At 38.6% G+C, this 14323-nt stretch overlaps 1 protein-coding gene across 4 annotated transcripts in view; it reads left to right on the forward strand.

Annotated features, from left to right (window-relative positions):
• Nucleotides 1-14323, forward strand: part of klhl32 (kelch-like family member 32) — a 52814-nt gene that overhangs the window by 6841 nt on the left and 31650 nt on the right. For all 4 annotated transcript variants that reach the window (XR_003937773.1, XM_030158803.1, XM_030158802.1 and 1 more), the window contains exon 4: nucleotides 4922-5029. Coding sequence is in view for 3 of the 4 variants with exons in the window: in XM_030158803.1 (XP_030014663.1) it covers nucleotides 4922-5029 (108 nt within the window). In the remaining variant the exon portion in view is untranslated. The remainder of the gene's footprint in view (nucleotides 1-4921; nucleotides 5030-14323) is intronic.

The following is a 14323-nucleotide window of genomic DNA, read 5'->3' on the forward strand; positions in this document are numbered from 1 at the left end:
AAGATGTCAAAATCATTTTAGTTCAGGTTCTGCATACAGACTAATTTGATCTAAAGAGGGTCAGACCAGTAAAATACTATCAGCATAACCTATAAATAATGACAATAAATTCTAACTCTTTGTTTTAGAAACAGAATTGTGTTTACTGTCATGTAAGTAAACAGGTTTCACATTACTAGGAATTAGCTTCAGTGGTTTGGTGCATACATAGAACATGGAGTAAGAAAGAAGCATGCAGTAAAAAATAAAATAAAACAGAATAAAATCAGTAAACAAGTAAGGTAGCGAATAAACAAGTAAGATGAAGTTTCAAAAATATATAATATACAATATACGTAAATTACGCCTTTATTAGTCCCACAAGGGGAAATTCCAGGTTTACAGCAACAAAGCACAAAAGCACACAAGTGCAAAAGAAGTGCAAAATTGAAATAAAGATAAATCAAGAAAGCTTTATATACTATTTACAGCTGTGCACATGCTGATCATGTCACAGGTGTTGGTGTGTATTTATATGTGTGAGCATATATACAGATATTTTATTTTGATTCACCATTGTGAACATGGGCAAGTGTGTATTTTTATGAGTGGGTGTATATATGGGTGGGGAAATATGTATACAGTTATTAAGTATAGAGGGGTATGTTTTTGTGTTTTGTAACGCTTTGTAAAATCTCATTCAATTAAATAAAGGTTATTAAAAAAAAGATAGGAATATACAGTGTGGACAAAACCAATGGGTTTGAGTGAGACTGTAATGATACCGGTTATGGTTCTGTGCAGATAGTGCAGGTAATTAGCAGTGCAATCAGCAGGTGGATAAAGTGACACTGCAGTGTATTTGGTGTTGGTGTTATTTAGAATTCAGGAGTTTAACAGCAGAGGGGAAGAAGCTGTTCCTGTGGTGTGAGGTTCTGGTCCGAATAGATCTGGATGGATGGATGGATGGATTAGTGTAAAATGGTAAAATTACATGAAAATGTTTACATTTACAAACCATCGTTTTACCAAAAATGTGAATAGCATGAACAAATATGAACAACCCGAAATGTCTTAAGAGAAATAAGTGGAATTTTAACAATATTCTGCCTGCTGCTAAATGTTTTGTGTCTTTGTAGATCCATTTTGATTTGTAAATTCTAATGTACATGTGTAAATAATAAACTGAGGCATAATATTGTTAAAATTGCACATATTTTTCAAAAGACATTTCAGGTTGTTCATGTTATTCAGACTTTGATGTAAACCTTTCCTTATGTAATTTTACTTTTTCACTGTTATTACTTTTACCGATCCGGCCCACTTGAGCTCCTATTGGACTGTACATGGAACCTGAACTAAAATGACTTTGACACCCCTGGTTTAGATGTACACATGGCTGGAAATATCAAGCTCTTAAAGCTTGAGGAAATTACAAATGGTGCAGAAGATCATCCTTCACAAGCCCCCCTGGAACGGACCCGAGTGTTCCCCTTCGCATGGTCTCTTCAGTGTGATTCTGGTAAAGCCACAAAGGTAGCTTTAGGTAGACTCCTGCTGTCAGACAGCCAGACAGGAGATTTACGGAGATGGGCTGCAAACAGAAAAGTGCACCGATGAGATTTGATTTGGGGACACTGAGCAGATTAGGAAGAAGAAATTAATCCCTCTTGAAAATGAGAGGCAGATTAAATATGTCCAAGTTTCCTGGGGATTATTCATCCTATGTGAGAGTGTGTGTGTGTGTGTATGTGAAGGTTATTTTTACTTCCCTCCACAGAGAGTTGAGGGTGGGCGAGTCGCACTCTACTCCTCCTTTTGTTCGCCCTCTTCAGTTTTGTTCTCCTTTTGTTCTCCGGCTCCATTTTTAAATGCCGCTTTTTCAAATCCCAGTTGAGCCGAACATCTCTGTTGTTCCAGTACTTGGATTATTAGATCAGCCTGCTTACTGTATGCAAGAAAACTCGGCCTGCTCCCATGTTCCACTGTCGAGGCTTAACAACATTATCTTCAGTTTGTCATCTGACTCCACCGCTGGGTTTCATTTAGTTCATTGACTGAGGAGATGAGGAGCTTCAGAAGGTGCTTTGCTTTTCTTTTTTTTGTCTCGCTGTTCCTCTTCGTTTCACACTCGGTCGGACAAACACCCGTGCACGCACACTGTAGCAGTGATTATAACACATTATCATGCCCAGTGGACATGAGTGATTGTAATGAAATACCTCTTCAAGCGTGAGCTGTTTACCTGGGACTTGTCCTGAATGTGTCACATGCCTCTTCTAATATCGTCATATTACTAAGACGCACGGACAGCTCGAGGAGATGTGGACAAATCGGTCACACCAGCATCAACACAAGAGCACAGCCAGCTCTGCCCTGTTGTGTCTTCAGGCCCTTTATGATGACCACTGTTTCAACATGTTTTGTGACGCGTTTACAGCTCATTGTGTGATTCGATTATTGTGATATATTACACACAAACATACACATATTTTCTACCTTTCCAAATATGTATAACTCATTAAAACACAGCAGCTGAGAGATCAAACTGTCTATAAAGATGTAAAAAATGCACTCTTTCAAAAGAAAACCCCTTATTCTCAGACATGAATCCCAGTCCAGTGAATATCCTAATATTTCTTTGAATGCATCAGTGAGTCACAAGTCATTTCTGGTATGATCACACCGAACAGAGACCCACATTCTGCCAACAGGCATGCTAGCTGCAGCGCTGCGTCCCACTGCAGCATCATGTGAACGGACTGCAGTGAAGCTCAGAGCATCTTTGCGCCGGATCTCTATCCCGGACCGAAGGAGCCATCAGTCACCACCAGGCCTCCCTCGGCGGCTGCACCAATGTCAGGACCATTCACGCTGGAGGCGAACAGCTCTGCAGTCACACACTCAGGATGCCCTCTCCCCACTCGCACTCAAACACACACATTAAAGCAGTGGTTCTCAACCTTTTTTGGCTCGTGACCCCATTTTAACATCACAAATCTCTGGCGACCCCAGACCATTTTTTGCTAAAATTAATTTGTTTTTGGTATGTAATAGTTTGCTATACTATGTTACAAATAAACTTTAATTTTAGATTACATTTAGACTATATAATGTATATTATTATGGACAGAGGTACAAAAGCCAGGTGTAGATTAATGCACAAAGTAAGAATTTGATTTTCCTTGGTCAGGATATGTACAGTCAGTCCAGCGTGTGTTTATGAGGCTGCAAATTAATACTGAACAAACAAGAACTCAAACTATGAATTATGAAAAAGCTGCAGCGTCTTAAACCAGCCACAGTGAACATTTGAAAGATAAACAGTACCACAGTGCTTCAGTTTCAGCTTCAGAGTTTGTCATGTCTTTTATGTATTGTGATTGTCTCTCTCAACTCACTATATATTTTTTATTAGTAAGTTTTTATTTTTATTTTTATCAATGACTAGAAATTTCAGGTGACCTCGTTTGAATTCCATGCGACCTCACGTGGGGTCCAGACCCCAAAGTTGAAAAACACTGCATTAAAGCCTGGATGAAGCCTTGTTCTTCCAGCCTGTATCTCGGTCCAACTTCGTCTGCTTCATGCACAGGCCCACGCTGACCACATCTCAGCCACCAGGACACCCCAGGTCCTCCCACAGGCCTTCCTGTGCTCAGTGGACCAGTTAGTTTTTAATTAGCACAGTGGTGAATCAACGGGGCTCAGCTCTGAGGAGAGATGTGCAAGCTTTGGTTAAAACTCAGCCTGGCCTCAAGTCGACCCTGTCCCGCATGTCACTGCAACAATGCAGAGGCCCGTTAGCAAAAGCAGGCCAGCGGAGCCTGGTCAAAGTTAATGTGTGCTCTTAATCACTGAGAATTGGATGAGTTTTTGTAGCAATGAATGTCTCTGTGATAAAAGGTTGCGCTGTGCTAACTGGACAGCCTGAAGGTCCTGAAGGCTTGTAATGAAGTTACACACCAGTGTCTGAGTGCAGATAGTACGGAGCGACTGGTGCGCCGCTCTACTCTGATGAAAAAGGACACATGAAATCGCAAATTAGCAAGATCACTATCCTGAGGCAAAAGAAACTGCAGGAAATGGATATTTCTACAGCAGCCAGAATGAGTTTTCAGCAGTCATCATCTTTCCCATTCCGAACAGAGAAAAATAGAAACCATTCTTTAACAGACCTTATAACCTTGTTGTCGGTCGTGACAAAGTCGACAGGTAGAGCTGTCCTTCATCATAACCACATTTGACCCACTACCCTCCACTCAGTCTTACCTCCCCCTCTGCTGCGCTCTGCTGGTCGGCTCTGATCGATGGCTCTGTCATCCCCCCATGGTGTGAAACCAGTCAATACCTTTGATTAGCGAGCTCCGAGCTGGACCCGCACACAGCAGGGCCCGACTGCAGACGCCGCGCTCACTGCTTTGATTTCACATGGACCGACGTGTGCACATACGTCTGAGTGTGGGTCTGTGTGCGTGACCGAGGTAGGGAAAGACACAGGGGTTGTGTAACACAGAGTACTGATTGTGCTGTTTATTCCTGCTGACCTCCGGGGCCAAGGCTGGCAAATCAATGAAGGAGGGCTCTAGGATATTGCGTCTGGCAGGTTTTGATTATGGTGCTGTTTTTCCACACACACACACACACACACACACACACACACACACACACACACACACACACACACACACACACACACACACACAGAGCCCATGTCTCAGCCTGTTAATACTGTAACAACTTATATGATCAGAGGAAACCGTAAAAGACTGGAAGTTGGATTGATTTTTCCATCTTTGTCCTCGTTTATCTATTTAAAATACAGTGTCTAGATTGGACTGTCCTTATTTTAACTCAAATTGAATTAAGACGTTTATTTTCTAGCCAGGGACTGAGTGGTGTTCCCTCTGCTGACCCTGCTGCTGTGATTTTGTGTCATCAGGCCATGTTCAGCCTGTGCATGGTGGAGAGCGAGGCAGATGAGGTGACTCTGCAGGGGGTGACCAGCGTTGGACTGAAGCATGCCTTGGACTTCGCCTACACCGGACAGGTGAGTGACACCCCCACACTGGGAACAACGGGTCAAAACCATCTAGACATCTGGATTTTTTTGTTTGTTTTAACCAGTAAAGACCCAAATATACACCAGTGACCAAAAGCATCTTCTGATCTAAAATGTTTAATAACTTTAGAGCCACTAATCCTATCAGTACATGTAAATAATTGGTGTAAAATGGAGTTTTTCATCTTTTCATGGTCATCAGATATGACCCATTTGGACGTTCAGAGGCTCCGTAGTGAAGGTGGAAACACCGTCATCTTCTACAACATTGATTCACCAGTAAAACCTATGGAGCTGGATCAATGACAGTGGATGGAAACACTGGGTTTATATTCAGTTAATGATATATTTTAGAGAAAAAGTCACTTTTTCACAAGTTTTCTCTGTTTTTGGTATGATAACCCTCAAATGGAATCTCAGCATGATGATTTAAGTACATGATCAGTAAAATGAATATAGGAAAATACCCAATTTTTGCTGAAAAAATGCAAAATGGAGAGTATTATATTATGATAAATGGTGATATATCACTTAAGAAAGGTTAAATAGTGAGAAAAATTAATTTGGGTACTGACACAAAAGTAGCTCTGGGTCTTTATGGGTTAAATTTTTGTCCTTTTGTATTGTAACAAGTGGTGTTTTTACTGCACATGCTAAACATAAACATAGGACAGTAAATGTTTGTACTTAGGCAAAAAAAGGACTGTCATTAAGGTGGCTGAGGAGGTAGCGCCAAGACACCTTTCCTCCAGTGTCACTCGCACTGGTGGAGTGTTCGGTAGTCGGAAAACGGATTGGCAGCCATGTTTCCATCAGTCTGCCCCAGGGTATGTGTGTACAGATGTAATTTAACACCAACAGTGTGTGACTGTGGAGTGACTAATTCAATTCAATGTAAAGTGCTGTGAATGCCTGGAACAGCACTATATATATAAATCTATTATTAGTATTACTTTCATTCATGAACAGTGGCAGAGATACGATTGCATAAAATGATGTGAGGAACTCATAAACAAGAGCTGCTTCCAACCAGGTAAATTGTTCACGTTCATATTCATTTTCACTGGAATCGAGTTTTCTCTGTTTGTGCTGCATGAGCACCTGCCCATGCGCCAATGTATCAGCAGGTGTTTGTACTAATACTTAAAGGTTAACTGTGTATATTGTATATGTGAACTAATGCTATGTAATGTGTGGGTGTAGCCTTAATTACCTCCTCCAGGAGGTATTGTGATCACTGTGCTTTGTGTGTTTGTTTGTTTGCGTGTTTGTTTGTTTGTTTGTTAGCAACTTTACGGGAAAACTATTCCAACCATCTTTACCAAATTGTACCCACAGATAGGCCTAGGCCCTAGGACTAACCCATTAAATTTTGGGCCAAGTAGGCCAAAGTTCAAGGTCACAGCAGAGTCACAAAATCTCAAATTTTCTTATCTCTCATCATTGAGCAATTTTTGAAAATTCATTAAAAATTCAAAACGACTCCGATTAGCCTCCAATTTGATAAACCTGTAGCTTATAACAATATCTTGTATCTGGCACAACATTGTCCACACCCACTGTGGAATGCGGACTCTGTGGACATTTCAATTTAACATTAAAAAGCCAATTTATGACACATTTTTCATTATAACTCAACAAATATTCATTGGAATTTAATATAATTTCACATCCACACAACTGGTACCAAGCTTCAACTTTTTCTGCTGTATGGAACAACCTTGAAACTGTTTAATTTAAAAAGAAATAGTTGATCCACACATGCACACTGTTCGGGATGCTTGGCGGAGGTTTGTGATCTCTGAACACTTGTTTTTAAAACGTTTCTAATTTTATGAATGCTGGCACTTTACATCTTACCCAGGGACAACAGTTGAAAAATAGCTTTTTTGCTAATACTGGCACATTTACAGAAATGTTCATTAATGTGTACTGTCCCTGATAGATAGATAGATAGATAGATAGATAGATAGATAGATAGATAGATAGATAGATAGATAGATAGATAGATAGATAGATAGATAGATAGATAGATAGATAGATAGATAATTTTCATTCTACATGGATAAGTATATTTAATGTCCCTAAATGATGCAAAAAGGATAATTTTACTACTATGTATCTTAGAAAACTATGTTCAAAGATCTGTAGCTGTTTCCAGAGTTAAAAGTTCAATATTGTCCTTTGAAATTCAGTTGAGGTCAGAAGTTTTTGTGCACTTTTCTATGCATTTAATATTTAATTTCAATTTACCCAGCCTAGCCAATGGAAAAAAACCCTCCCATTTTCTAATCTTTAACTGGCTTTGATTACATCATACATCCACTAAGGTGTCATTTCATTAACCTTACGCAATATCAAAACAGTGATTTCTTTTTTTCTGGACACAAAACATTGTATATTTAGTCCTGACCTACTGAATCAACCCCAGATCATAACATTGTCCCCATGGGGTTGTACTGTAGGCACTAGGAATCTTCTGCCTCTGGAACAGGGTCAGCCTGGACTCACCAGACCACATGACCTTCTTCCACTGAAACACAGTCCAGTCTTTATTTTCTCTACAAATTAATGGGTGATTAAGAAGTGAGAAGCTCCTCACTGCAGCAGTTAAAGATCTGAAACCTATTAATCACTGCCGTAATTATCCAGTGGAAGGATCCTATTCAATTAGTAAAGTCCAACTGGGGACTTTATCTTGACTAGTGTGTTTTAGTTCAGTTAGCAAAAGTCTTTTATTTTGATGGTGCAGAATTTTTCACACACGCAGTTGTACAGTACGTACCCAAGTCAAACACGTTGACACAAAACACTCTGTTGTTTAGATTACAATCCTCACCTTTATTTTATGTCCAACCATGTGTTTTCCTGTCTCATTGGACCATAGAACATTCCTCTAAAAGGTCTGATCTGTGTGATGTAGGTAGCTCAATCCATGAGGAACAGACTGTCAGATCCCATCTTTAATAATATTAACAATAAATTGCATTTATAAAGCACTTTTCATTCAAGGGAATCTCAAAGTGCTAAAGAGAAAAGAAAGTCCTTGGAGAAATGCTTAAAAAAATGTAATACTACCTGTAAACCAAGACATCATAGTGGGCCGTGAAAACATAAAAGTGTTTAAATGATAAGTTTTTATGAACACAAATATGTTGTGACACGGGGACAGCAGTTTGTCACTTTGATCAATAGTCAGAATAAAAGACAGATGCAAATAAACTTTTATTTAACATAAATATTATAACTGAATTGATATAAATATAGCTAATAGCAGAGCATATTTTACAAATAATTGGATTGTGCATATACAACCTTTCTACATTCTTGAGGATTCTGTTGGGTCTCTGTAAACTTGATTTGATTCTGTTTTGAATTGATAAAGCACTTTGTGACTCTGTCTGTGAAAAATGCTCTATAAATAAAATTTACTTACTTACTTACTTGTACTGTTGAATAATTAGTTCCTACAGATTTACAGACTTAAAATATCACTTATATAAGCAAGAACAAATATTATTAAAGTTAATAGTGCCTTTACATATTTTAGTCCTTTTTATGTTTCATTTTATATTGATTATATCTTTAAATCTTTTTTTTTTCTGCAAGTGATACTGAAATTTTGTAAACAGTCCCATAAAATGGAGTTCTTAACTTCCTAAGACCCACTGTCCACATTTGTGGACAAGAGTTTCACAACTTTATACAAAAAAAAGAAAAGAAAACTGTCCACCACAAAGGACATTCCATAAAAAATTTAAAAACTGCATCTGAAAAAACTGTTGCATCGTGATGTTTCCAGTGTAGGTACTTATTTAATAAAAAACAAAAAAGCTTGTACTTTGCTGATATTTCCTGGGTCTTAGGAGGTTAAGCTAAAGCCATAGCCTATTTGAGGAATGAAAGGTGAAACTTACATTTTTTGACATTGATGTTCACTTTCGCTTGATCTGGCCCCATTTGTAGGTGATGCAAGCTGTCTTATAGTCAGTTCTGGAGGTGATGGGGAGCTAGTGGAGCTTATGGAGAATTAGTGTAATGTGTTCCCGTTTATGGACTCTTGTTAGGACTCTGGCAGCACTGTTTTGGATAGATTGCAGTTTTTGGAGCCGTTTCCTGGGGATCCCATAGAGAAGGGCGTTACAGTAGTCGAGCCTCAGAGGAGACAAAGACGTGGACGAGCTTTTCTGCATCCGAAGCTTACTTTACCAGTTCCTGTTGCATTAAAATATATCCTCCTGAGACTCAGGAAAGTAAATGATTTGGCTTTTTTTACATTAAATAATTGTCTTGATTGGAAAACGCATAATGCAACAGTTTTTCAGTCACAATTTCAATTTTTATTTTACTTTTTTATGGAATGCCCTTTGCAGTGGACAGGATTTTTTTCTAAGTAAAGCTGTGAAACTCTTGTCCCCTACACAGGACAAAAATACAGGAGGATATGTAAAATTAGTTGCTGCTTTTCCAGCGGTGCCAAATATGTCACTATAGAAACTCAGAACATGGATTTCACAGATTATCACTTTAATCTCAGCGGCAGGATGACTGTGTTCAATCTGTGTCCAATTGAAGCGTCCATCTTTCCTGTCTACTGAGCACCATTCTGTGAGACCCAGTGTTATTTCTAGGCTGAAGCAGCACTCCAGTCATGTGAGTGACATCCCCGCCGCTGTTTTGATGTTATTACAAAAGCCTCGCATTTCTCACACCCTGTTAGCGAAGTATGAGCGTGCGATGATTTCTAATAACCTTCCTTGTCCTTTTTTTAAGTGCCAGTGATGCTCAGTCCAATAAGCAGCTGAGCAGCTTATGCAGTACACCGCGAGGCCAGGAACTTTGTAATTACTCCTAATTTTATTTCCACAGTGAGAATGAGCAAAGAGTGACTCGGTTAGGCGGCGTAAGTAGGTCAACAGCAGGCTCGCAAGCCGCCCTGCTTTAGTTGGCTCAGCTCCTGTCTGCCCAGAGGAGATGATAGCAGATGAGATGAGGGCAATATGCTTATCCCCTCACCATAAATAATGACCTACTAAAATCCTTCAGCCACATGTCATAGGCCAGAGGGGTGAGGAGGCGTACGGCCGCAGGATACGCTCCGACAAGACGTGAGTCAGGAAGTTTCACCGGAAGACAACTGTTGACCAACGCAGAGGGTATTCCACAGTGTTGGATTCATTACGCACAGATGTGATGTTTGACAGATCCGTAACTGTGCGTTTTTGCGTGTTTGGTATCAGAGATAGAAGGAGAAGTGATTAGAACACAGGTGTCAAATTGAATCAAATCAAATCAAATCAAATTTTATTTATATAGCGCCAAATCATAACAAAAGTTATCTCATGACACTTTATACAGGGTGGGGAAGCAAATTTACAATATTTTGAGGCAGGGATTGAAAGACAGTGTATGACCAGTTAGTTTATTGAAAGTCATGAGAATTTATTTGCCACAAGAAAATTTACATCATAGAAAATATTTTTATTCTATGTGTCCTCCTTCTTTCTCAATAACTGCCTTCACACGCTTCCTGAAACTTGCGCAAGTGTTCCTCAAATATTCGGGTGACAACTTCTCCCATTCTTCTTTAATAGTATCTTCCAGACTTTCTGGTAATAGTTTTGCTCATAGTCATTCTCTTCTTTCCATTATAAACAGTCTTTATGGACACTCCAACTATTTTTGAAATCTCCTTTGGTGTGACGAGTGCATTCAGCAAATCACACACTCTTTGACGTTTGCTTTCCTGATTACTCATATGGGCAAAAGTTTCTGAAAAGGTATGGATAATAGTGTTAGGTATGATTATGACGTCAATATATGTTTGGTTTCAAAACAATTGACGTAGTGCCTGCTGAGAAAAAACAACTAAATGTTCATTGTAAATTTTGCTTCCCCACCCTGTATATAGAACCGGTCGGAAGCAGATTCTTAAGACAATTTACGGAAACCCAACAGAATCCTCTAGAAGCAAACACTTGTGACTGGTGACAGTGGAAGGAAAAACTTGCTTTTAACAGACAGAAACCTCGAGCAGACCCAGACTCCTGGAGGATGGACATCTGCCTTGACCAGTTGGGGTTAAAGAGAGAGGGTAAAGGAAGAGAAAAAGAGAAAGAGAGAGAGAGAGAGAAAAAGACTGGGGAAGAAGAGGAAGATGGGGAGGAGGGGAGGAAGTAGGGGGAGACACATGGATGCAATTGATGCACAGATAACTGAACTAGAACTGTCAAAAGTAGATCAGCTGGTGGAAGCACAAGCACACCAACCAGAACAAATGTCCATGACAGTTGATACTACTACTACTACTACAAATACAAGTATTAATGCTGGAACGCCAATGGGTCCAGTCTGGCCCATGGGATGAATTTGGTGACTTTATACTGACTATATTAACAATCAAAGGTGTCAAAATCATTTTAGTTCAGGTTCCACATTCAGACCAATTCATTCACAAGTGGATCAGACCCAGACTGATGTCATCAAATCGTTGTTTATGTCACACCAGTTCTTATGGCTTTTGACGTGCTATACATATGAATTTTCATCCTTTAGCGTGTTCTTCAATGCCATTTGATCACGTGTCAATGTATGCCAAGATCTTTGGTTTACATGTCCGTAACCGCTAACCATTGACCCTAACTGCTAACCCTAACTGCTAATCGTGTGGTATTTGTCGCGGCATGAACATACACGCAAAAAGCTTATAATGCGTACACATAACGCATCAATTAAAAGTGGTGTGTTATGTGTACGCAATTCAAGACATCACATTGCATAATAACCTATAAATATTGGCAACTCTGAATTTTTGTCTTTGTTTTAGTGTAAAAAAAGGAAAATTACATGAAAATGTTTACATTTACCAACTTTTCCTTCCCAAAAAATGTGAATAACCTGAACAAATATGAACAACCTGAAGCGTCTTAAGAGAAGGAAGTGCAGTCTTACCAATATTCTGCCACCACTGCCACTCCACTGTGATCTGTAAGTTGTAATGCACATGTATAAATGATAAACTGAGATATAATATTGTTAAATCTGAACTTATTTTTCTTAAGAAATGTCAGGTTGTTTGTGTTATTCACATTTTTTAAAGGAGAGTTAGTAGTTGTAAACATTTTCATAATGTAATTTGACTTTTTTGCACTAAAATAAAGAGGAAAAACTTGAAGTTGTCATTTTTGTAGGTTATTATGTTATTATTTTACTGGTCTGACCCATTTAATATCACATTGGTCTGTGTGGGGCCCCTGAACTAAAATGAGTTTGACATCACTGGATTAGAATCTTGTGGACATGATAGAGATGAGGAGTGACAGAAAATATTAATATTGACAGTAATAATTGGTATTTCATTAATATCTATGTTTTAGTATTTCACAGAATGATTGCTCATGGAGATATAGAAGATCCAATCTGTGTATGTTAGAGGGACATTAAATTAGGATTTTATGCTCTTTTTGGACATTGTCATCTCATTTGTCAAATTCTGCGAAAGTGACACCAGTAAGTACATAAAAATAGTTGTTTTTTTTATCTGTGTTTTTACATCTGTCACGATAACACGGAGCAACAGCAATGAAGGCAAAATATGTGGACTCATCCGGACTCAATCAGGCTGATTCCAAATCTGTATTAGATCAGGGTTTCTCCAGGACATCAGGGTTTTGAGTTATGTGATCATAAAAAAAAAACACAGTTTATCCAATTTTGCGCCAGCGTCTTTTATTGTGTAATTTACAATCTGAAGATTACATGAGCTTAATTTGTCAATTTTTTTCTATGAGCATCAAGGCCGATGAAGAATAAGCCTCATATTCAGAGCCCTTCAGCTCGCCTCTGAATTGTTTTGAATCTTTCAGACACTGTCTCCTGTTCTTGTTGGCTGTGACAGTTTTCTGCAGCAGAACCAACAGTATCACCGTCATGTTTGGACTGAAGCTCCTCAGTGCCTGGTTTCCATTTCAGAAACATCTGGATGAAATCGTCACTTGCATTACACAAACTGGATGAAAAAAATTAAGGTGCGAATGAAGGATGATGGTTGACTGGTATTCTACAGCTGATCTGTTCATACAGATACGTAAAAAATTCTTAAACCACCCCTTGTTTTCTTCAATTTCTTGTTCATTTTAATGCCTGGTACAACTAAAGGTACATTTGTTTGGACAAATATAATGATAACAACAAAAACAGCTCATAGTAGTTTAATTTCAGAGCTGATATCTATCCATTTTTCATGTTTTCTTGATAATAACCAAAATCACTTCAGTTCTTCCATCAATATCTATGGCATTGTACTGACAAAAACAGTGTTTTAAGGCATTCCATGTTTTCTTTTCTGTCTGTTTTAGTCACATGATACACACAGGAGTTAGTACTTGATTGCATAACCATTGTTTTTGATGACTTTTGATGGTCTAATAATTTTTTTCTGCAACTGGATGCTTTTATCAGGTCCTCATTTCGTTAATCAGATGTTGGGGCTCTACGGTAGACCAGTAAATGTTGCAAAACTTGGACACTTAATTCTAAACTTAGCTCTATAGCTGAGTTTTGAGGGGAATATGGGATCTTCAGTGAATTCTCCAATCTGGGTTCATCTTTAACCCACAAAGACCCAAACAACCAAAAACCATCCACTGATCTAAACCGTTTAATACCCTTTGATCCACTAATTCTATCAATGCATGTAAATAATTGGTGTCAAATGCAGTTTGTCATCTTGTCATGGTCATCAGATATGACCCATTTGGACGTTCAGAGGCTCCGTAGTCACCATGGAAACACTGTCATCTTGTACAACATCGATTCACCAGTAAAACCCATGGAGTTGGATCAATGACAGTGGATGAACACACTTGGTTTATTTAAAGCTAATGATAGATTTTGCTGAAAATTTCACTTTTTCTTCAGCTTTCTCTATTTTTGCGTATAATAATCCTCAACTTTACTCTTGAGCTTTTATGAACATCTACATGATTGGTAAATTAAATGTAGATGATCCCTGCTGCACACTGAATTTCCTTTCCTAAGGATAAATAAAGTAGAAAGCAGGAAAATACCTGATTTTCACAGAAAAAAAGACGATATTACAATAAATGGTGACAAATCATTTAAGGACAGTTGAATATAGAGAAAAATGTATTTGGGAACTGACACAAATGTCACATTGGGTCCTTATGGGTTAATGTAATTTACAATTATTTATTTAAAATTCTAAATTAATCCCTGACTAGGCAGGGTATCGGTGAGAAGGAGGAGCAGGGGTATTAGTAA

Source organism: Sphaeramia orbicularis, chromosome 16 (assembly GCF_902148855.1).
Source record: "Sphaeramia orbicularis chromosome 16, fSphaOr1.1, whole genome shotgun sequence".
Lineage (NCBI taxonomy): Eukaryota > Metazoa > Chordata > Actinopteri > Kurtiformes > Apogonidae > Sphaeramia > Sphaeramia orbicularis.